At 40.1% G+C, this 25,666-nt stretch overlaps 1 protein-coding gene across 3 annotated transcripts in view; it reads right to left on the bottom strand.

Annotated features, from left to right (window-relative positions):
- Positions 1-25,666, bottom strand: part of LOC128688111 (membralin) — a 46,457-nt gene that overhangs the window by 16,688 nt on the left and 4,103 nt on the right. Inside the window, exons 4-9 of one of the 3 annotated variants that reach the window (XM_070086634.1) lie at positions 21,953-22,049; positions 19,823-19,943; positions 16,219-16,330; positions 13,016-13,066; positions 9,876-10,049; positions 8,697-8,940 (exon numbers count right to left, since the gene is read on the bottom strand). In XM_070086634.1, the coding sequence (XP_069942735.1) occupies positions 8,697-8,940; positions 9,876-10,049; positions 13,016-13,066; positions 16,219-16,330; positions 19,823-19,943; positions 21,953-22,049 (799 nt within the window). Of the gene's footprint in view, positions 1-8,696; positions 8,941-9,875; positions 10,050-13,015; positions 13,067-16,218; positions 16,331-19,822; positions 19,959-21,952; positions 22,050-25,666 lie in introns of all 3 variants that reach the window. The other 2 variants (XM_070086633.1, XM_070086635.1) reach the window with 2 other exon arrangements.

Here is a 25,666-nt window from a genome sequence, read left to right as displayed (position 1 = left end):
CAAAAATCAAACATTTCCCCTACTTTGAGCTCCATTTCTAGGTTCTTTTTAAAGTAAAATCAATCAAAATCACATCTATTTCTATAATATGTTTTTCATTCTATCAAATAAGACCAAGAAAACGAGAATACAACCATAAATACTATACGAAAATAAACCACAAAGTCGGCATTTTAATTAAAAAAACGGTCAGAGTTTTTTTTTTCTCATTATGCACTGCGTGCTAAAGGATTTTTTTACATGATGCACACTGACCACACAGACCCATTCTCTCACATGTGGACCTACCAGCTTTCTCCTGCTTGATTTGAAGCCGCTAGAATTTATGAGTATATATACGTCAAACACGGTACCTCGTAAGACGTATATATACGGCCGCGACAGTCAAAGGGTTAAACTGTCCAAACAGATCTACATTCACATGCGTGGTGCTCCAAAAGTAGATCTACGTTTTTTTATATATTTTCAAATATGACAAAAAAAATAACGTAAATCAAAGTTTTTTTACGTTTTTAAATTTAAAAAAGAAAGAAGATCCACATTTTTTACATACTTTCAAATGTTGAAAAAAACGTAGATCTACTATTGGCAGAAAGGTGGGCTAGTGCAAGTATGGGTAGTGGAGGGAAGGGTTGAAGAGGGATGGGATAGTTTTAAAAATGCAGTATTAGAATGTGGGACAGAAGTTTGTGGCTATAGGAGGGGTGGATGCAGGAGGAAAGAGGAGTGACTGGTGGAATAATGAGGTAAAGTGTGTGATAAGAGAGAAAAAGGTAGCTTATGAAATGTTTTTACAAAGCAGAAGTGATATAAGAAGGGAAGAGTATATGGAGAGTTAAAAAAGAAGAGAGCAGTGAAAAAGTGCAAAAGGAAAGCAAATGATAGTGGGAGAGGCACTGTCAAGAAATTTTGCGGTGAATAAGAAAAAATTTTGGGGATTGGCAGAGAGCATGTATAGTCCCTTTGTATAAAGGAAGAAGGGGACAAAAGTGTGTGCAAAAATTATAAGGGATAAGTCTGTTGAGTATACCTGGTAAAGCGTATGGTAGAGTTATTATTGAAAGAATTAAGAGTAGAACGGAGAATAGGATAGCAGATGAACAAGGAGGGTTTAGGAAAGTTAGGGGGTGTGTGGACCAGGTGTTTACAGTGAAACATAAAAGTGAACAGTATTTAGATAAGGCTAAAGAGGTTTTTGTGGCATTTATGGATTTGGAAAAGGAATATGACAGGGTGGATAGGGGGGCAATGTGGCAGATGTTGCAGATATATGGTATAGGAGGTAGGTTACTGAAAGCAGTGTAGTTTTTACGAGGATAGCGAGGCTCAAGTTAGAGTATGTAGGAAAGAGGGAGATTATTTGCCAGTAAAAGTAGGCCTTAGACAAGGATGTGTGATGTCACCGTGGTTGTTTAATATATTTATAGATGGGGTTGTAAGAGAAGTAAATGCGAGGGTCTTGGCAAGAGGCGTGGAGTTAAAAGATAAAGAATCACACAAAGTGGGAGTTGTCACAGTTGCTCTTTGCTGATGACACTGTGCTCTTGGGAGATTCTGAAGAGAAGTTGCAGAGGTTGGTGGATGAATTTGGTAGGGTATGTAAAAGAAGAAAATTAAAAGTGAATACAGGAAAGAGTAAGGTATGAGGATAACAAAAAGATTAGGTGATGAAAGATTGGATATCAGATTGGAGGGAGAGAGTATGGAGGAGGTGAATGTATTCAGATATTTGGGAGTGGACGGGTCAGCGGATGGGTCTATGAAAGATGAGGTGAATCATAGAATTGATGAGGGGAAAAGGGCGAGCGGTGCACTTAGGAGTCTGTGGAGACAAAGAACTTTGTCCTTGGAGGCAAAGAGGGAATGTATCAGAGTATAGTTTTACCAACGCTCTTATATGGGTGTGAAGCATAGGTGATGAATGTTGCAGCCGCTCTTATATGGGTGTGAAGCATAGGTGATGAATGTTGCAGCGAGGAGAAGGCTGGAGGCAGTGGAGATGTCATGTCTGAGGGCAATGTGTGGTGTGAATATAATGCAGAGAATTCGTAGTTTGGAAGTTAGGAGGAGGTGCGGGATTGCCAAAACTGTTGTCCTGAGGAAGGGTTGTTGAGGTGGTTCGGACATGTAGAGAGAATGGAGCGAAACAGAATGACTTCAAGTGTGTATCAGTCTGTAGTGGAAGGAAGGTGGGGGTAGGGGTCGGCCTAGGAAAGGTTGGAGGGAGGGGTTAAAGGCGGTTTTGTGTGTGAGGGGCTTGGACTTCCAGCGGGCATGCATGAGCGTGTTTGATAGGAGTGAATGGAGACAAATGGTTTTTAATACTTGACGTGCTGTTGGAGTGTGAGCAAAGTAACATTTATGAAGGGATTCAGGGAAACTGGCAGGCCGGACTCGAGTCCTGGAGATGGGAAGTACAGTGCCTGCACTCTGAAGGAGGGGTGTTAATGTTGCAGTTTAAAAACTGTAGTGTAAAGCAACCTTCTGGCAAGACAGTGATGGAGTGAATGATGGTGAAAGTTTTTCTTTTTCGGGCCACCCTGCCTTGGTGGGAATCGGCCAGTGTGCTAATAAAAAAAATAAACAACTCAAGAAAACCCAAGGAATGAATGGATTCATGAGATAAAAGCAGTAGGGGAGTTAGTAGATGGGGAGCTGAAGGCACTGGGTAGATGACGGGAATATTTTAAGGAACTTTTAAATGACGATGAAGAAAGGGAGGCAGCAATTTCATGTACTGGCAAGGGAGGTATAGCATCTTTAACCCTTTGACTGTCGCGGCCGTATATATACGTCTTAAGAGGTACTGTGTTTGACATATACATACAGTGGACCCCCGCATACCATTGGCCTTACATAACGTTAAATCCGCATACCGATACATTTTATCGCTAAGATTTTGCCTCGCATACCGCTAAAAAACCCGCTCAGCGCTGTTCGTCCGAGACACGTCTATGTGAGGCCTGAGCCAGCCTCACATGTTCCGCCGGTGGCATTGTTTACAAGCCAGCCTCCGCAGTAACATCCAAGCATACAATCGCAACATTTTGCATTATTACAGTGTTTTTGGTGATTTTATCTGCAAAATAAGTTACCATGGGCCCCAATAAAGCTTCTAGTGCCAACCCTGTGGTAAAAAGGGTGAGAAATATTATCGAAATACTGTGGTACCATGGTCAACTGCTGATGCTGCTGCTGCTGCTGCTGCTGTACCACCGTCAGCTGCTGCTGCTGCTGTAGTACCGTCTGCTGCTGATGTAGCACTGTCAGCTGCTGCTGCTGCATTAGCACTGTCAGCTGCTGCTGCTGCATTAGCACCGTCAGCTGCTGCTGCACCACCGTCAGCTGCTGCTGCTGTTGTAGTACCGTCTGCTGCTGCTGTAGCACCGTCTGCTGCTGCTGTAGCATCGTCTGCTGCTGCTGTAGCATCGTCTGCTGCTGCTGTAGCATCGTCTGCTGCTGCTGTAGCATCGTCTGCTGCTGCTGTAGCACTGTCAGCTGCTGCTGCTGCTGTAGCACTGTCTGCTGCTGCTGCACTGTCAGCTGCTGCTGCTGCTGCACTGTCAGCTGCTGCTGCTGCTGCTGCTGCTGCTGCTGCACTGTCAGCTGCTGCTGCTGCTGCTGCTGCTGCTGCACTGTCAGCTGCTGCTGCTGCTGCTGCTGCTGCACTGTCAGCTGCTGCTGCACTGTCAGCTGCTGCTGCTGTAGCACTGTCAGCTGCTGCTGTAGCACCATCAGCTGCTGCTGTAGCACCATCAGCTGCTGCTGTAGCACCATCAGCTGCTACTGCTGCTGCTGTTGTAGTACCATCTGCTGCTGCTGTAGCACTGTCAGCTGCTTCTCGCTGCTGTAGCACTGTCAGCTGCTTCTCGCTGCTGTAGCACTGTCAGCTGCTTCTCGCTGCTGTAGCACTGTCAGCTGCTTCTCGCTGCTGTAGCACTGTCAGCTGCTGGTGTTGCTGTAGCACTGTCAGCTGCTGGTGCTGCTGTAGCACTGTCAGCTGCTGCTGCTGCTGTACCACTGTCAGCTGCTGCTGCTGTAGTACCGTCTGCTGCTGCTGTAGCATCGTCAGCTGCTGCTGTAGCACTGGCAGCTGCTGCTGCTGCTGTAGCACTGTCAGCTGCTGCTGCTGTAGCATCGTCTGCTGCTGCTGTAGCACTGTCAGCTGCTGCTGCTGTAGCATCGTCTGCTGCTGCTGTAGCACTGTCAGCTGCTGCTGCTGTAGCACTGTCAGCTGCTGCTGCTGCTGCTGTAGCACTGTCAGCTGCTGCTGCTGCTGCTGTAGCACCGTTGTTGGTGTGGCTTATTGAGAATACCAAGAAAATTAACCCCAGAGGGTTAGCCACCCAAGATAACCCAAAAAAGTGTGTCATCGAAGACAGAGTAGTACATGCACAATATATACTGTGCATGTACTACTCTACTATTGTGCATGTATCCTTCTCTTTGTGTGTAGGAAAATGTATATTTCATGTGGTAAAAAAATTTTTTTCATACTTTTGGGTGTCTTGCACGGATTAATTTGATTTCCATTATTTCTTATGGGGAAAATTCATTCGCATAACGATAATTTCGCATAACAATGAGCTCTCATGAACGGATTAATATCGTAATGCGGGGGTCCACTGTACTCAAATTCTAGCGGCTTCAAATCAAGGAGGAGAAAGCTGGTAGGCCCACATGTGAGAGAATGGATCTGTGTGGTCAGTGTGCACCATATAAAAAAAATCCTGGAAAGCGCAGTGCATAATGAGAAAAAAAAAAACTCAGACCATTTTTTTTTAATTCAAATGCCGACTTTGTGGTCTATTTTTGTATAGTATTTATAGTTGTATTCTTGTTTTCTTGGTCTCATATGATAAAATGGAAAACATATTATAGAAATAGAGGTGATTTTAATTGATTTTACTATAAAAACCTGGAAATGGAGCTCAAAGTAGGGAAAATGTTTGATTTTTGCCGATGTTCAAAAGTAAACAAATGATGTCCTTGTCCAATAAATGTCCAACTAGCCATTCTAATATGCAGTCATGAATGGGTTGATGTTATTTATACAATTATTGCAGTATTGCAGTAGTCTGCATAATAGTAAATCTTCTATTTTTTGTTTGAATGAAAATTCAAAATAGAAAGCAAGAGTAATATCAGAGGGGCCTGGAGACACGACTGATGAACAAAGAAAATGTTATTTTAGAGCTAGGAATGTCTGCATTGTTCATTCTGGACCTTATTTTGAAATTGTCATTTTTTTAGTTTTCATGAAATTGGCCAAATTGCAAATTTCTGACCACATTATTGGGTAGTTGAAATTGGTAAATGGGTAGTTTCTTGTACTCAATTGATAGAAAAATGGAGTTCTAAAGAAATAGTTATGAGTTTGGTTGACTGGAACAATGGAATTAGCCGAAAATAGGGCTCAAAATGGGCGAAACCGCCAATTTGTAAATATCGCCGAGGTCACTAACTTCGCGAAAGCGTAATTCCGTCAGTTTTCCACCAAATTTTGTTTTTTTTGGTGTCATTACAATCATGAAAAGATTCTCTATCATTTCATAAGAATTTTTTTTTTTTTTTTTTTTCAATTTTGCAACATCAGGAGACACCTCAGGATTGGGGGTTGCGACAGTCGAGGGATTAAGGAATGAAGAAAAGCAGGATGTGAGTGTAGGGAAGGTGCATGAGGCATTATGAAGAATGAAAGGAGCTAAAGCAGCTGTAATTGATGGAATCATGACAGAAATATTAAAAGCAGGGAGAGAGAGTGTTGGAGTGGTTGGTATTTTTGTTTAATGTATGAAAGAGAAGGTACCTAGGGATTGGCAGAGAGCATGCATACTTCCTGTATATAAAGGGAAAAGGATGGGGGGGGACAAGAGAGACTGTAATACTTATAGGGAAACAAGTTTACTGAGTTGATGGTAGGAAGCTTGTACTTGTTTTACATGATGGTAGGATTGTTGGTGCCTTTTCTCCGTCTCAAAAACATGCAAGATTTCATGTATGTCTTGCTACTTCTACTTACATTTAGGTCATATTACACATACATGTACAAACATATATATACACACCCCTCTAGGTTTTCTTCTGTTTTCTTACTAGTTCTTGTTTATTTCCTCTTATCTCCATGGGAAAGTGGACCAGAATTCTTCCTCCATAAACCATGCGTGATGTACGAGGCAATTAAAATGCCGAGAGCAAGGGGTTAGTAACCCTTTCTCCTGTATAGGCTACTAAATTTAAAAAGAGAATCTCATTTTTTGAGGGGGACCGCCACCCTGCCTTGGTGGGATACAGCCGGTTTGTTGAAGAGGAGAAAAAAAAAAAAATAAGATTTCATTTATGGATTTAGATAAGGCATATGATAGAGTGGATAGGGGAGCAATGTGGCAGATGTTGCAAGTGTATGGAATAGGTAGTAAGTTACTAAGTGCTGTAAAGAGTTATAAGGATAGTGAGGCTTAGGTTAGGGTGTGTAGGAGAGGGGGAGATTACTTTCCAGTAAAAGTAGGTCTTGAACATTAAAATGGTATAAAATACCGACAGATTGTTAGGAAAGACACATATGCAACAGTTAGGTATCTTTATTTCGAAACGTTTCGCCTACACAGTAGGCTTCTTCAGTCGAGTACAGAAAAGTTGATAGAAGCAGAAGAGACTTGAAGACGATGTAATCAGTCCATCACCCTTAAAGTTTTGAGGTGGTCAGTCCCTCAGTCTGGAGAAGAGCATTGTTCCAAAGTTTGAAACAATATGGAGTTGAAGTGACAGGATGGAGCCTTATATAGCGCCAGGAGGCGAGACGTAGGTCACTAGTAGAACGCAGATGTTGGAAGGTCAGGTCCCTCAGGACCTGAAATCAACTTCGACTACCTCTAATAGTGAGAACGGCTGGATTTGAGAGGGACCTGACCTTCCAACATCTGCGTTCTACTAGTGACCTACGTCTCACCTCCTGGCGCTATATAAGGCTCCATCCTGTCACTTCAATTCCATATTGTTTCAAACTTTGGAACAATGCTCTTCTCCAGACTGAGGGACTGACCACCTCAAAACTTTAAGGGTGATGGACTGATTACATCGTCTTCAAGTCTCTTCTGCTTCTATCAACTTTTCTGTACTCGACTGAAGAAGCCTACTGTGTAGGCGAAACGTTTCGAAATAAAGATACCTAACTGTTGCATATGTGTCTTTCCTAACAAAAGTAGGTCTTAAACAGGGATGTGTAATGTCACCAAGATTGTTTAGCATATTTATAGATGGGGTTGTAAAAGAAGTAAAGGATTAAATTAAGGGAAATCAAATACAAAATGGGAGTTGACAATTACTTTTTGCTGATGACACTGCTTTTGGGGGATTCTAAAGAAAAGTTGCCAAGGTTAGTGTACAAGTTTGGGAGGGTGTGTAATGGAAGAAAGTTGAAAGTGAACATAGATAAGAGTAAGGTGATGAGGGTATCAAACTATTTAGAGAGAGAAATAGGATATCACATTGGAGGGAGGGAGTGTGGAAGAAGTTTATGTTTTCAGATACCTGGGAGTTGATTTGTCAGTGGATGGGTCTATGAAGGATAAGGTTAACAATAGAATTGATGAAGGAAAAAGGGCGAATGGTGCATCAAGGGATTTGTGGAGACAAGGAACGTTATCCATGGAGGCAAAGAAGGTTATGTACAAGAGTACAGTAGTACCAACAACCTTATATGGGTGTGAAGCATCAATTGTAAATGCTGCAGTGAGAAGGCGGCTGGAGGCAGTGGATGTCTTGTGTCTGAGGGCAATGTGTGATGTAAATATTATGCAGAGAATTTGTAGTGTGGAAATTAGGAGGTGCTGTGGAGTTACTAAAAGTATCAGAGGGCTAAAGAGGGGCTGTTGAGGTGATTTGGTCATTTAGAGAGAATGGAACAAAGTAGAATGACTTGGAGAGTGTATAAATCTGTTGGGCAAGGAAAGTGGGGTAGGGGTATTCCCCAAAAAGGTTGGAGGGAGGGGGTAAAGGAGGTTTTGTGGGCGAGGGGCTCAGACTTCCAACAAGCATGCATGACCATGTTAGATAGGAATGAATGGAGACTAATGGTTTTTGGGATCTGACGAGCTGTTGGAGTGTGAGCAGGGTAATATTTTGTGAAGGGATTCAGGGAAACCAGTTAGCCAGACCTGAGTCCTGGAAATAGGAAGTACAATGCATGCAGTAAGCTGTCATATCTGACCACCTCTGCAAAGACAGTGATTATGTATGTGGGTTGGTGAAAATGTTGAATGATGATGAAAGTTTTTCTTTTTGGGTCACCCTTCCTCGGTGGAAAACAGCTGTGTTAAGAAGAAAAAAACTATTAGATAAGACTGCTGAAACTACATCTTAATATTTCTTGTGAAGGTTACAGTAAGGACAGCTTTTATGAAGTTATTGTACAACTTAGCTCTCACAACTTTACCGATGAATCAACCAGATATAACTTAGTTCAATTAGCTTTCGTTCTAACTTTCAATACACTAATCTACCATTAACTACTTATTTTGTATCCCATCCCAATCCCTCACCAAGACTTGCAACAACACTGAACATTTTTCTTTAATTTATTGTATCTTGGTCTCTACATTTATCCTCCTATTATTAATCTTGTTAAAACAAATACAACAACTCAGAAATACACGAAGTCACTCATACGCAATTTTTATAGTACTGGGTTGACCTACCGAAGATAACCTTTGTTTTCTTCTTTTTCTGCAAGACTCTTAATAGATCCCATGAGGATATCATCATAGCCCAAAAATTCATCCAGAATAAACCGAGACAGAGAATCACCAAAACAGGCATCTTTCATGGGATCCAGTGTAACAATCTTGACCGGAATGTTGAGGCGCTGCCTTGTAGCTGGTGAGAGTCGGAGGAATCCATATTCAAGCGAGTATTCCACGATGTACTCGTCCTCTGGCCACACTGTTAAAATATATTTATGTTGTTACTACATCTCCATTTTGAGACTTCTTTTCTTTCTTCCTCCCCTTTTGATTTCCTTCCTCCTCCTCCTCCTCCCCTAATTTCCTTCCCGTCTCCCACTTTCCTTCTCCTCTACCTAAAGCATATGCTAACACTCTTAATGGAGAAGTTCATTACATATTTGGGCTTCCTACAAGCAACTCCAGGACAAAAAAAGCAATGGACATTTAGATGTTACTAACTTTAGCTTGGCTACAAATATCTCTGGGACTTTGTATCATCTGTTGCTATAGACAATTACATGTGATTTCTCATTAGATCTATTTCCACTATTTGCAGTATGATGCACATTAATGTGAAAAATAAGTCTGTCCTTTTATTAAAATTTTCAAAAAATGTCTGATATTTCATTCAAAACTTATGTGTACAATAGGCAAAATTTTAAATGCTGGGTAGTTAAGTTTGCCTACTGTTAATATGTTCAATACTATATCATAATCACTAACTTGCTCAACAAAAATAACTGGGGTTTGGAATTGAACCAACTTTTACTTTTATTCTTGCCACAGGAGGGAGCTGGGTACATAAAAAAAAAAAATGCTATAAATAAATTATTTTTCCCAGAGAAATGCAAATCACATACAAATTATACAACACTGCTGAATGACGATCTGAGAGTAAGTAGGACTTCAGTAAATTTACAAACAAAAGCAATCCATGCAAGATAACGAGAACAGCAACTTAGATGACAGTGATGTAACCAAGACTTCTGAGATGACACTGATCCAATGAAGACTTTAATGTAGGAAAAGTAATTACAGTGATAAGCAAAATTGAAAAGTTAGATGAAATGGATAAAATGAAAGGAAATATAAGACTATATAATCTTGCCCTTGTTGTACAATAATTCTGACCTTGCTGTACAATAAACTTACCAGCTTTGGCTAGCATTTCTAATGGTTCCTTTTTTGGCAAAGGAGAATCATCATGTACTTGCACTGTCAGCTCATCCTCTGTGTGGTTGGCAGCGAACACATCCATGTCCACATTGGCAACATCTGGCAAGTCAGCAGTAACTTGTTCCTCTAGCGACTCAAAGTCCACTGGAACTGAGAAATATGAAGCTGATTATTCTCAACTAAATAATTACTCTACAGTCGAACCTTACATGACCAGACTCGATATGATCTCGAACTGTCTGTTGAAGCTGAATTTCCACTGAAAAAATACAGGAAATTACAGTACAGTACTGTATATACAAATTGCAAAGCTATACAGCAAACCCTTGATAAAACAGACTGAAAATACAGGACAAAATCTGCTGGTCATCTGATTCAGAACAAATAGTCCACCAGTTATGGAATTGTCTAATAATGTTACACTGACAGCAAAACAATCTCACTGCTATCTGCCACAACTGCAATTACTGACTGCCATCCTCCCAATAGTTGGTTACATGAAGGATTTACTATACATGTACTTACCAGGAAATGAATTAGTGTCCTTTTGCAAATTACTTGATGTAAGTTCTTACAGGTGTTGCTTTAATCAGCAGCAGTAGCAGCAGCAGTGAAGGGAACACAAAACACAGACATTGCAGGAACAGCAGACTAACTTCATTGGAAGAATGGGAACTTTGAGTGGTGAGTGACCCCACATGGATTTAAGAGTTTCACAAAATATGGAATCAAATTCTAGAGTTTCAACATTCAATAGAGATACTGCTGTTGAGGGAGGTGTTACAGAATGTTGCTGACACACAAGATCTTCTTAAATACTTAAAAAGTGTCGTTGCTTCACATATTAGGGTTGTTACACACATCCGATAGCATATACATCTTCATGATCAGTCTGTTCAATTACATTTCCTCCATATTACCTATTGTTAATTCTTAGGATCATAGCTCTTATGGCCCAGTCCCAGACCAAGCTTCCTGGTTAATGGCTTGATCAGTCAGGCTATTGGTGCTAGCAACACAATCCAACAGAGGCATCACAGCCCAACTGATCAGGAACTGGCTTTAAAATTATGAAAACAGCTAGGGGTGTGTTAGCATTTCCCCTTACATATGGAGCGAGCATGCTGACAATTTTGTACCACCTGCCAGGTATTTTGCTCTCGTAGGGAATAACTTCAATGTGTCAATTTGTAGCAAGTCCTTTTAGTATTTACCAAGTGGAAAATTGTGCCGCTTCCTTTTTGCCTGTGTTCCAGGAACAGACTCAGCAGAACCTGGCAATTTTAGAAGCATAATGTATCATCAGTGAGCCTCATCTCTGGCATAAAACTGTTTTCCACTAACAAGACTGCTGAACTTTTCTTCCTGTGTCATGAACATTTAAGATGCCAGGAAGATCTTGCAAACCACTGCTTAAATTAAATATACACATACAGTGGAACCTCAAATATCGAGCTTTCTTCGTTCCAGACGGCTGTTTGAGTGCTGTTACTGAACGAATTTATTCCCATCAGGATTAATGTAAATTAGATTAGCTCATTTCAGACCCTCAAAAAAACACTTATAAAAGCACTTACAAAAATACACTTGCATAATTGGTCGAGTTGGGAGCAGTTCGATATTTGAGGTTCCACTGTACCTTTACTTTCCTCTGGGCTTAATAATTCTTAATCCTCTAATATTTCCTTTCCAACTTAGAAAACCTGATCTGAGATCAGAGAATGGATTAGATAATCTCAAGAACTACTAGCTAATACATTGCTCATCACTGAAGTACGATGGGTGGAAGGCACCTGATGTAATTTAAAGTCCCAAGTAATACCCTTCTCCCTGAGATTTGTCGAGAAAGTTATAATGGCCTGGCAACTGACAGCATGATGTCTCAGGATTCCATATGACTACTGGATGAAACCTAAGTGACTTCTAGGCTTGTGTGGTGGATGGTTCAGTGCCCATGGTCCCCCTGCACCGTGTGGCTATTGAAGATTTAATATGGGAAGGAATAGGTTACTGACACAAAAGACAATTGCAGAGATCATTGGACTACACAAGACAGGCCATCAAACAAAGGGAATAGTAAGAGCCAGCAATATGAGAGAGCATCCAGCGATGACCTGGTTGTATTGGTTCCTTGACGACAGTGCTTGTGACGTGCCGACCAGAATTATCTTCCGAGAAGCCTAGAAAAATATCCCTATCAACATTAACTGTACTAACATACCTTGAATTGGTCTGTAATTTTCCAAAATCTTTCACTCGGTGTGATGCAAGGTTTTTATGCAAACGGTCCCTCTTTGCCACACCAAAAATCTGCTGTGCAATAGTTTCAGGAATGAAGGGAAGTACCCTTCTTTAATGGCTGGCCAGGAAACTTCCCAGACATGAACCCCATTGAGAATATCTGGGTTGAGATAAGGAGATATCTACTCAGGAAAGGACATTAGCCCATTCCTACAGCTTTAGGATGCCATACATGACTCGTGGGCAAATTTACCCTACAAGACGCTGAATACAGCCTCTTCTCACTTAATGATGGAGTTCCATTCCTAAGACTACATTGGTAAACAAATCAATCGCTAAGTGAGGAGCATACTATACGTGTAATGGTAGTAGGTTTGTGTCAACCATCTTTGATATTATTTTAATGTCACCTTTGCACCATTTATAACATTTCTAGTATATTTTTAAATGTTTATACAGTAGTGTACTATATACTTTAATAAACACAATAGAGGAAATCAGCTCCAATATACATTATTTAGGTATGTATACTGGTCAGACAGCCCGTCTTAAGTCCAAGGCATCAGTAAACGAGTGTGTCGCTAAGTGAGGAGAGGCTGTCGTGTGTTTAATCACTTCCTAGATGGTTGAAGGATGTCCTAAAGTGCAAAGGATAACCTATTTTGTGGTTGTGACTTCAGAGGGGAAGGGGGCAACTTACTTTAATGATGAACACTAAGTTTAAAACTTCTATTCTCACTAATACCAAATCTATTCATGCTAATATACTGTTGGTGGTGAGGCATGTAAAACATGCTGAAGACTGTATATGTGTATGGCCCATTCTGAATGATTATTATGCAGTTTAATAAAACACCTGACAGAAAACTACTCACCATGAGAATAATTTTGAGAACTTAATTCTCGATTTTCAAATTCAGGCAGTCCTGGGAAGAGGAAGAAAGGTGAACATTAACCAAAGGGTATCAAGTTGCAAGATAACAGGCACACAAGAAAATAAGTGGCAATACAACACACTGTTAGTTAAGCTGAACTCATATTCAGGAAATGAAATGCCAGAAAATCTTACCATGCACATTAAAGGCCCATTAAGCATTCACATAAACTGCCAGAACATTATTATAAAAAGCCAATATTGAAAAAAAATAAATAAATAAATAATTAAATAAATAATTAAATAAATAATAATAACCCAGGTAGTAGGTTGGTCAACAGCAACCACCCAGGGAGGTACTACCGTCCTGCCAAGTGAGTATAAAACGAAAGCCTGTAATTGTTTTACATGATGGTAGGATTGCTGGTGTCCTTTTTTCCGTCTCATAAACATGCAAGGTTTCAGGTACGTCTTGCTACTTCTACTTACACTTAGGTCACACTACACATACATGTTTTATTTTTTTTTTTTATTATCACACTGGCCGATTCCCACCAAGGCAGGGTGGCCCGAAAAAGAAAAACTTTCACCATCATTCACTCCATCACTGTCTTGCCAGAAGGGTGCTTTACACTACAGTTTTTAAACTGCAACATTAACACCCCTCCTTCAGAGTGCAGGCACTGTACTTCCCATCTCCAGGACTCAAGTCCGGCCTGCCGGTTTCCCTGAATCCCTTCATAAATGTTACTTTGCTCACACTCCAACAGCACGTCAAGTATTAAAAACCATTTGTCTCCATTCACTCCTATCAAACACGCTCATGCATGTATATATATGCTTGTACATACATGTACAAGCATATATATACACACACCTCTCTGGGTTTTCTTCTGTTTTCTTATTAGTTCTTGTTCTTGTTTATTTTCTCTTACCTCCATGGGGAAGTGGAACAGAATTCTTCCTCCGTAAGCTATGCGTGTTGTAGGAGGCGACTAAAATGCCGGGAGCAAGGGGCTAGTAACCTCTTCTCCTGTATATATTACTAAATGTAAAAGGAGAAACTTTCGTTTTTCCTCTTGGGCCACCCTGCCTCGGTGGGATAGGTGGGATACGGCCGGTGTGTTGAAAGAAAGAATAATAATAAAAATAATAATAATGGTAAAAAATAAACTTAATTCCGTGTAGAGTATGTATCAGTCAGTGGTGAATGTCTTATTAATGAAGAATAGAAAATGAGTAAATATTTTTTTCCCATTAATGCATATACATTATTCAGCACACTATCATTCCAACACAGATGGTGAAGATAAATAAATATCGTATTACCATGACATATAACTATCAAGGATTTTGCCCACTTGGCCCATTAATAAAAGCCACATTACCAAACTTTTAGATATCTTCATGGTTTAATTAATGTCTATTCCTTGCATATCTTAATTGTGGCACTGAAGGAAGGAATTTTTAAAAATTACAAATTGCTTGGACCAATAGGTACACAAACTTGCAAAACACTTAAGCCAAACCTAACCCCAAATATTAAAAATCAATCGCAATAATATGTATATAATGAAACAAATTCATACCAGGTAAAGCCAATAGGCGTAAGTTAAAAAAATAAAAAACATTACGCCGTTAATATTAAAAGAATACACTAGAATTTCCCTAAGGTCCAGACAGGCACCCCAGCAGTTATAAAAATTCTAGATGCTGCAGCAACCAAAAGTGTCGGCAAGTCGTTACAATGTGTCACAGACAGTGGTATACCACAAGATGCACAAAAAAACTGAATTATCCACGGGCAGGTGGCCATGAGTTAGGTGTGCCTTCCAAAGACCTACATTCTGCTGAACTTGCCTGTCACCAAGGCAAACCCCCAATTGACTACCACAAAGGATTTTCCCCAAATTAAGTTTCAGGGACAGAATATGAGGCCGGTGTCGAGCAAATGCAACGAGAAATGCTTGGGTATTATACTAGATATAAACTTGGCCCTTAGATCCCAAGATATCTGTCTGAAATAAATTACAGTACAATGCTTGGTGCTAAATTTGAATCTGTCATACTAGGATTTTCATGTGTATCTTGCCCCTAGCTTCTCAGACAGCAGTGGTACATGTCTCACCCAGATAAGGGTTAAGTACCGATCCTTCAACTTGATATTTAAAATCTTTTTAATAACCTCAGTCTGCTGTACATTCCACAAACGCATCGCATAACGTTAAATTCGCCTAACGATACATTTTAACGCTAACATTTTGCCTCGGCTAACGCTAAAAAACTTTCCTAACAATATTCGTTCTCGGGTACCAATTAATATCGTTAAGTGAGGGTCCACTGTATATGGCTAATCAATTGCGCGTTATTGGTTCCAGAGATAAACTGTATGACAAGTCTCGCACCTAACAAACTGAAAAGGAAATTTTATAGGAGTAACAACTACTAAGAGACAAGAAATTATACAGTTGTATAATGAATATAATTAGATACGTATTTGGTCATTTAGAGAGAATGGATCAAAGTAGAATGACATGGAGAGCATTTAAATCTGTAGGGGAAGGAAGGCAGGGTAGGGGTCGTTCTTGCAAAGGTTGGAAGGAAGGGGTAAGGGAGGATTTGTGGGCGAGGGGCTTGGACTTCCAGCAGGCGTGCGTGAGTGTGTTCGATAGGAGTGAATGGAGACGAATGGTATTTGGGACCTGACGATCTGTTGGAGTGTGAGCAGGGTAATATTCAGTGAAGGGATTCAGGGAAACCGGTTATTTTTATATAGCCGGACTTGTGTCCTGGAAATGGGAAGTACAATGCCTGCACACTAAAGGAGGGGTTCGGGATATTGACATTTTGGAGGGATATGTTGTGCATCTTTAACCGTATATGCTTCTAAGCTGTTGTGTTCTGAGCACCTCTGCAAAAACAGTGATTATGTGTGAGTGAGGTTAAAGAGTTGAATGATGATGAAAGTATTTTCTTTTTGGGGATTTTTCTTTCTTTTTGGGTCACCCTGCCTCGGTGGGAGACGGCCGACTTGCTAAAAAAAAAAATTGTAAAACTCACCTGCCATCTTGTATGTTTATATGACAAAAATTTCAACAATCGCCAGACTGCAAAATGTTAACCACAGGCTTCTGTTCCAGACTGATATAACATCGAGCTTTGTATCTGAGAAATATGCCTTGCAACAGTTTATATCCAACTTACCATAAATTTTTTTATCTCCTATTGGGTCCTGAGACATAGTTACTATTGGGTCCTGAGACATAGTAACTAGCTGCTCAGGAGTGGAGTCTTCTGCAGTCCTAAGATCAGCACCCTGCAAGTATCACCAAAATCTCACTCTATAATCAGACAAGGCAACACAGAAGCAATGCAAATGACAAAATTAACCCTTTCACTGTCCATCAGGTAGATCCAGGTTATTGGTGTCAGGGTACCTTGTGTAGATCTACGTAATAAGCTCGTCTCGCTCAATTAAGCTACAAGCAGTAAAATTTGGTCTAGATATGGGAGAATAGGTCTGTGCAGCAAGTGAGCACAGTATAAAAAAAATCCTGCCCCACAAGATGCAAGATGGAAAAAGCAAAATTCTGACCTTGTACTTAATTTAAAATAAGTTTTTTTAGAATGGTAGTTATGGTTTTATTGGCTATTTCTTTGTATCATTTCACAGAATGGAAGATATACTACTGAAAGAGATGATTTTGGTTGGTTCCAGGACCAAAAGCGGTAAATACTCCCCAACAACTTAAAGAGCTTTTTACTAGGTCTGATTCAATTCTTGGGATGCCATAAACCATATCCAATCACACCTGTAATATTTTATTACTCGAGAAATAAGGTAAATCTTCAATTATTTTTCTTTTTTGTGATGAATTCAGAATGGAAGTTAAGTGTAATACAGGAGAGACCTGGAGATGTGATTAATAAACAGAAAATACTGTTATAGTGACTGGAATGTCTAGAGTATTTATTTTGTTTTTAAATTGGACTTTTTTAATTCTGTGTAAAATTGGCTAAATTTTCAACTTGTGTATTTTATTGGGTAGATATATTTGACTGAGCAATTTCTTAAGGTCAATCAATAATGAAAGAGCTAAGAATCTGGATGAATTGAGCAATGGTACTGGCTTAAAACAGAACTCAATGTGGGTAAAATTGCCGAGGCATAAACTGCACCCAAACCACTAACTTTGCACATGTGTAATTCCATCAATTTTCCATCAAACATTGTATTTTTGGTGTAATGACCTTCAGAAAAAAGATTTTCTATCATTTCAGAAGAAAATATTATATTTCTACTTTTGAAAAATGTGGTCACTGAGCACTTGGAACTTCAGGGGTTTGGACAGTAAAAGGGTTTAACTACATTAACTAATTGTGTATAGCAATATAAAGCACACAGATGGAATTATGAACAACAAATTTAAATGAGTAAACAAGAAGCAAACAACAAATTTAAATGAGTAAACAAGAAGAAATCCCAGACCTATTTGTAATTATAAAAACTGGCAAGAATACAGATGCAACATTTCCAAGAGGCTGCTGTATAAAAAAAAAAAAGAGAGAAAAGAAAGAAGGGAACATGTAGCACTTTTAAAAAAAAATAAAATTCAAAGAAATGTTAATTCTAGACCATGATGATTTCTCAAAATGTTTAACTGGATCAAGTGCTGTGGAGGGTCCTAGGGACCTTCATGAATGTCTTTTATAATATGCCACCAAATAACAGCATGACTAGGCATGAATGTGACAAGCAACAATGCAATAATAACTATAATTCAGAAAACTGCAGCAATCAGATCCAGTGCTAAGCAAGTGATAACATGGAATTGGAACCAATCATGCCTTAAAACAGGGATGGGTGCACTATATTGGCAGACTATAAGAGTGCATTTAATAATGCAACATGGCAAAGAGATGCAACTAACTGGAGTAACTGGAAAGATATTGACAGATCAGGAACACCCAAACAAAAAGAAAACAAGTGCATCTAGAGGATTGTTTTTTTGACAAATCAATTTTACAGGTTAAGAGCTGTTATCCTACCTCGGTGCATTTCAAAGCCCAGCCCTGTCTAAGGTACACTACTTACCCCCCCAGGAGGCTACCCACAACAGACGACTAACACCCAGGTACCTACTTACTGCTTGGTGAACAAGGACATTACGTGCAAAAAAATATACCCAACGTTTCCACTCTTGCTGGTGGATCGAACCAAAGACCCCTCAGTATGTGGGTCGACTGTGATGCCAAGCCATGGGACAACTGCAAGGATTAGTGTTGGGCCCACATACTCCTATTTCTGGACCACACTGGAGATTTCCCACTAAACTAAGGTGACCTAAAGAAACACAAACACAAAAATCACTCCTTATGAAAGCAAAAGACTCGACAGGCAGTGCAACATACCCCCAGTGAAAAGCAAGGATGCTGCGAGTACACCGAGAGAAAACACAGTGAGGGTCTGGGGCCAAGACTGTTCAACAGCCTACCATCACAAGTAAGGGAAATTACCAACACCCTGGCTGTCTTCATGAAGGAACTGGACAGATACCTAAGTCAGTACCCAATCAGCCTGGTTGTAGTTAATACACTGGACTGTTTGCAGCCTGCAGTAACAACCTGGTTGATCAGGCCTTCGTCCACCGGAAGCTCTGGTTAAGGACTGGGCCACATGGGTGTTGATCCCCAGAACAAGCTCCGAGTAGACCCCAGGTAAGAGATGAGGAAAGGAGAAAAAAGGGAAGTGTGTCATCTGCAAGACAAAGTTCACCAATACAGTTAAATAAAAAACAGGGACCTAGGAATAACTATTGCCCTAAACAGAAGCAGAATAACATCAACAGGACAGGCTAGGTTTACAAACAAAGAGTAGCATTCAAAAATCAAGACAGACATTCCAAATTAGGCTTTACCTCATTGATTTTTTTTTTTTTTTTAATAAACCAGCTGCCTCCCAATAAACTAAAATGAACCTCAATGAAGTCCTTGTAAGCACATACTCCATCAAAATCTGCATGTTCCACATCCATTACTTGGGTGATCTAAGTTTTTTAATAAAATGCTCAATACCAATGGCAGGATTCCCAGATCTACACTTCCAAAAAAGTATCATGGCATTATCCATGAGCCAGGCTCCAGGAACAACAAAGTCACATAAGATATTACTCAAACCATTCTCTGCTGCCAATATGCATGTAACTGATCTACAATACACAGACATTTTGTACGAGATGACCCATTTCCATTACAAGTGAACCAAAATTTGTGCTTGATTAATATTATGTCTGCAGGGCCAAATGGAGGATACAACTGCATCTGCATTTTTCCTATGGAATACATCCTTCATGAATGCTGAGGGAATACAGTATAAAGAATGTGAAAGCTAGGTTCATCTCTGAAATAATGAACAGGAAGATATATGATCACAACATACAAAATACTCCAGTTTATAAAGAGGGTAGACAAGGATAGGCTCTTTACCAGGTGTACGAAGACAAAGATAGCATAGATGGAAATTACACACCCAACTGAGCCATGGGAATGTCCCAATTCTTGAAAACAAGAGTGGTAAAGAAATGGAATAAAGTTAGCAAGGATAGTGGGAGCAGATGCCACACACGGGGTTCAAAAGTAGATATGACCAAGCTATTTTCTAGCAAGTTTCATTCTCCTAAGTGCAGGTTATTTGTGTACTGTTCCAGTCAAATTTTTTTGGTTTTTTTTTTTTTTTTTTTTTTTTTTTTTTAGTCTAAGCTATTTCATGCCAGCCAGTCAGACAGATATTTTCACACACCATCCCTACCTGCTCAGAGCTTTTCTGGTTGTCAACATTAGTTTCCACTTCAGCGGCATCAGTACCTGGGTGCATGCCTGTTACCGACCCATCCCCATCCGTGACCACAGGCTCTACTCCACCAAACAACCTGGAAAACAACACACTGCTTAAGTTAAGCAATTTAAGCCAAATAAGAAATTCTAAACTGTTCATTGTACCTAAATAAATTTATAAAATTATTTAGCTATTTCTACAGAAACTATCACTTTTTTTTAAAACTAGTTGGCTCCCATACATGTAGGGTGACCTGACTAAGAAGTTAACACTCACTCATTCAACCACTGTCTTGCCAGAATGACAACATTATGGTTCAGATGAACCTCCAAACTGCAACATTCCTACCCCTCCTTCAGAATGAAGACATTACTTCCACCTCATGGACTTTAAGTCCAGTTAACTAGTTTCCCTGAATTCCTTCATAAATGTTACTTTGCTCATGCCAACAGTACACTGTTATGCAGGGTTCTGCACGGCATTGCAATGTATATATAGTGGAGAAGTGTGCCATGATTTTGATTAACTATGACATAATTGTAAATAATAATGTATGAACTATGGAGAAATGTCACCCACAATTTTATAATTCATACTGTGCATTTGGGGGTACTGTAAAATACTTTAAACTGTAAATGTAAGGAAATCCTGTCAGGGATTTATTTTCCAACTGTGTTTGGTTAGCAGGTAAGCGTAGTTTGGGTGATTCACATGGAGGCAGCATGAAGTGAAGGCTGGCGTCTGAGACGCCGTGTATCTAAGTTTTATAGTTTTGTACTCATTTGGTTAGGCATCTCGAGCTATAAGCTCTTTTATGGTTTACCAGTATGCTCGCCTAGGCTCTGATATGGTCAGGGACTGCAGGATGAGTGAGGACTGAGGACATAAGAGGTAATGGGGGTTAGTGGAGTAGGGAAGGCCTGGCATTGCTGGGTTAAGTGTTTATGTTTTGCTGGACTCTCCAGTCGCCTGCTTCTTGTGTACCATTATTTGGGAGCTTAGGAGAAGAGATATATGAAGGCGGTTTTCTAGAGTGTGTATGTAGTGTTATCCCTAATAAATATATATTTTCCTAACTAGGAATTTTGCCTATCCCCTCCCCACTGATAACCAACCCATTGAAGTAATAAATGCTGGTTTAGCACTTCCTGTTTTGACTGGGATAGCCCTGGGTGGCCTCTTCCTGCCTGAGATGTGTGTAACTTTTACCTTTGCCCTGAGACAGGGCCACTGTTCCCAGGTAATCCCACACTGTCTGCATAACACACATTCAAACCACTTGCCTCCACTTACCCCTATCTAACACTCACCCAAGCCTACTGAATTTCTAAGCCCCTAGAACTCAAAGCCTCCTTTACCCCCTCCCTCCAACCTTTCCTAAGATGACCCTTACCTCTCCTTCCTTCCACCCCAAATTTATACGCCTTCCTAGCCATTCTATTTTTGTCCATCCACTAAATGTTCAAACCACCAACACCTACTAAGCCCTCTGATTAATACTTTTGGAAACTCCACACCTCTTCCTAATCTTGAAACTCTCTATTCTCTGCATAATATTCACACCACATATTGCCCTCAAACATATTTCTACTGCCTCTAGCCTTTCTGCTGCAACATTCAAAACCCATGCCTCATACCCATAAAGCAATGTTGATACCACTATACATTCCAGTTTTTGCCTCCAAACATGAAGTTCTTTTGTTTCCACAAATGCCTTAATGTACCATCCACCTTTTTTCCTTTCCTCTCTCAATGAACTATCTGCCAACAAGTTCACTCCCAAATATCTGAACACATTTACTCCCTCCATACTTCGTCTTTCATAATTATTAATAAGCACAACCAAGTGCTTTTTATAAATCCTTTTATTAATGGCAGAGCTATAGTACTCTCTGAGACAAAAGAAATAAGTTGTCTGACTCAGAACACACTAGTCTGTGGTATTCCTTCAACGCTCCAAAATCATGGGTTAATCTATGGCACTTCTAGTTTCAGGAAACACAGCTTAGTGTTGCCACTCTATATAGGTGTCAGGTTCTGTGCTTTCCACCTACCAACATAAACGCTAAAATGATTAGAGACTTAGAACCGTACAAGACTTACATATCAATATCCGAGCCAAGAGCACCAAGGAACTCCAGTTGTCGCTGCTGCAAGCGCTCCTCCTTCTCATAGCTCTGCTCCACTGTATAATCTTCACCTAAACAAATAAATGCAATGCACATTAATGTAAAGAAAGATTATACTAAAGAATATGAATAAGGAGTGGCTGAAGTAGAATTTTCAAAAATCTTGAAGGAGAAATTTCAGAACTTTCACTTCTCTGGTGCTATGGGTCACCACACCTGCATTTAGAAGAGAACCCAGTCTACATACAGTAAATAAAAAAATAAAGGTGTGAGTAAAATAACTGCCAGTGAGAATGAGGCAAAAAAGCTAGTGAAATGGTTGTGAAGCAGATAGACCGACTGAAGCAAAGTAAGTCACCGGGTCCTGATGAGGTTTTTTCAAGGGTTCTAAAGGAATGCAAAATGGAAGTCTGTGAACCATTAACTAATATTTTTAATTTATCTCTTCAAACAGGTGTAGTGTCTGATATGTGGAAGATGGCTAATGTAATTCCTATTTTTAAAACGGGACAAGTCGTTACCGTCAAATTACCGCCCAATAAGCCTGACCTCAATTGTAGGCAAATTACTAGAGTCAATTATAGCTCAAATTATAAGAAGCCATCTCGATAAGCATAGCTTGATTAATGATACTCAGCATGGATTCACAAGAGGCCAGTCTTGTCTAACTAATTTATTAACTTTCTTCAGTAAAGCTTTTGAGGCTGTTGACCACGATAAAGAATTTGATATTATTTACTTAGATTTTAGTAAGGCATTTGATAGAGTTCTGCACCAAAGACTGTTGAAGAAAGTAGCAGCTCATGGCATTGGGGGAAGGGTGCTCTCGTGGATCGAATCATGGCTCACAGACAGGAAGCAGAGTGTGTCCATAAATGGGGTTAAATCCGAGTGGGGATCAGTAACAAGTGGCGTTCCACAGGGATCAGTCTTGGGCCCGTTGTTGTTTATAATATATATCAATGATCTTGATGAAGGAATTACTAGTGATATGAGCAAATTCGCCGATGACATGAAGATAGGTAGGATAATTGATTCAAACGTAGATGTTAGGGAACTTCAGGAGGATTTAGACAAACTATTCTTGGTCAGAAAAGTGGCAGATGCAGTTCAATGTAGATAAATGCAAGGTTCTGAAGCTCGGGAGTGTCCATAACCCTAGCACTTATAAGTTAAATAATGTAGAACTTAGCCATACAGATTGCGAAAAGGACTTGGAGGTTATGGTAAGCAGCAACCTTAAACCAAGACAGCAAGAAGTGTAAGCAACAGAAGTCCAGAGGTCATACTGCAGCTTTATACATCATTAGTAAGGCCTCACCTAGATTATGCAGCTCAATTCTGGTCTCCATATTACAGAATGGACAAATTCGTTAGAAAACATTCAGCGTAGGATGACTAAATTAATACATAGCATTAGAAATCTTCCTTATGAAGAAAGATTGAAGACTCTTAAGTTACATTCACTTGTTAGACGAAGAATGAGGGGAGACCTGATCGAAGTGTATAAGTGGAAGATAGGTATTAATAAAGGGGATATTAACAAGGTCTTGAGGATATCTCTCCAAGAGAGAACCCGCAGTAATGGATTTAAATTAGATAAGTTTAGATTTAGAAAGGACATAGGAAAGTATTGGTTTGGAAATAGGGTAGTTGATGAGTGGAACAGTCTACCTAGTTGGGTTATTGAGGCTAGGACTTTGGGTAGTTTCAAATTTAGGCTGGATAAGTACACGAGTGGGAGGGGTTGGATTTGAGTGGGACTTGCACATCGGAGCTTGTTTCTTGGGTGGCATTGAAAATTGGGTTGGTCAAATGTTTGTTAGTGGGATGAATTGCAAAGGACCTGCCTAGTATGGGCCAACAGGCCTGCTGCAGTGTTCCTACTTTCTTATGTTCTTAAGTGAGAAAACAATTAGAGCCTCTCCTCACTTAACGACGGGGTTCCGGTCCCAAGAGTAGGTTAGTAAACGAATTGGTTGTCAAGCGAGGAGCATATTATTCTGATAGTGGGTTTGTGTCAACCATCTTTAGATACAGTGGACCCCCGCTTTACGATCAGCTCCCAATGCGACCAATTATGTAAGTGCATTTGTCCGTGTATGTTTGGGGGTCTGAAATGGACTAATCTAATTCACAATATTCCTTATGGGAACAAATTCGTTCAGTAATGGCACCTGAACATACTTCTGGAATGAAATAATATTGTAAGCCGGGGGTCCACTGTATTTTTTGATGTCACTTTTGCACCATTTATAACATTTCTAGTATATTTTTAAATGTTTATACAGTAGTGTACTGTATACTGTAATAAACATAATAGAAGAAATCAGCTTTAATATACATTACTTAAATTTGCATAATGGTTGGAGAGCTGGTCATAAGTCCAAGTAGTCGGTAAATGAATATGTTGCCAAGCGAGGAGAGGCTGTATTATTATTAATTTAAATGCTAAATCGATGCAAGCCATTCTGAGCAAGGTCTAAAGGAGGCTCGCTTCTGTCTGATTAAGCCCAGTCTCTGAGGACAGTCTCTGACAACAAGTCCAGCTCAAAAGAAAAATGGGGAAGTAAAAGAGTCGTCTAGAATTTAGAATACATGTACGTACAGTGGACCCCCGCATAACGATGGCATCACATAGCGATTATTTCGCATACCACTTACTTTAATTGCAAAAATTTTGCCTCACATACCGCTTAAAAACCCGCTTACCGATTTTCGTCCGAGACGCGTCCAATGTGCGGCCTGAGCCACGCTCACATGTTCCGCCGGTGGCATTGTTTACCAGCCAGCCTCCGCGGTAACATCCAAGCATACAATCGGAATATTTCGTATTATTACAGTGTTTTCGGTGCTTTTTCTGGAAAATAAGTGACCATGGGCCCCAAGAAAGCTTCTAGTGCCAACCCTACAGCAATAAGGGTGAGAATTACAATAGAGATGAAGAAAAAGATCATTGATAAGTATGAAAGTGGAGTGCATGTCTCCGAGCTGACCAGGTTGTATAATAAACCCCAATCAACCATCGCTACTATTGGTGGTACAGCTGCTGCTGCTGCTGCTGCTGCTGCACTGTCAGCTGCTGCTGCTGCTGCACTGTCAGCTGCTGCTACTGCTGTAGCACCGTTGTTGGTGTGGCTTATTGAGAATACCAAGAAACAATTAACCCCAGAGGATTTGCCACCCAGGATAACCCAAAAAAGTCAGTGTCATCGAAGACTGTCAAACTTATTTCCATTGGGGTCCTTAATCTTGTCTCCCAGGATGCAACCCACACAAGTCGACTAACACCCAGGTGAACAGGGAAAAATGCCTGGAACTAGTGCTCATATTGGTGAATTTAAAGCCAGCAAAGGTTGGTTTGAGAGATTTAAGAATCATAGTGGCATACACAGTGTGATAAGGCCTGTTCTGGAAGAAAATGCCAAACAGGACCTACAGTACTCAGGAGGAAAAGGCACTCCCAGGACACAGTGTCTCATCAGTCATTGCTGCATCTTCAATAAAGGTAAGTGTCATTTATTCTTCATTTAGTAGACTAGTACATGCACAATATATACTGTGCATGTACTACTCTACTATTGTGCATGTATCCTTCTCTGTGTGTGGGAAAATGTATATTTCATGTGGTAAAATTTTTTTTTTCATACTTTTGGGTGTCTTGCACGGATTAATTTGATTTCCATTA

The sequence above is a fragment of the Cherax quadricarinatus genome, chromosome 19 (genome assembly GCF_038502225.1).
Source record: "Cherax quadricarinatus isolate ZL_2023a chromosome 19, ASM3850222v1, whole genome shotgun sequence".
Classification (NCBI taxonomy): Eukaryota; Metazoa; Arthropoda; class Malacostraca; order Decapoda; family Parastacidae; genus Cherax; species Cherax quadricarinatus.
This window is presented reverse-complemented; position numbering and strand designations above follow the sequence as displayed.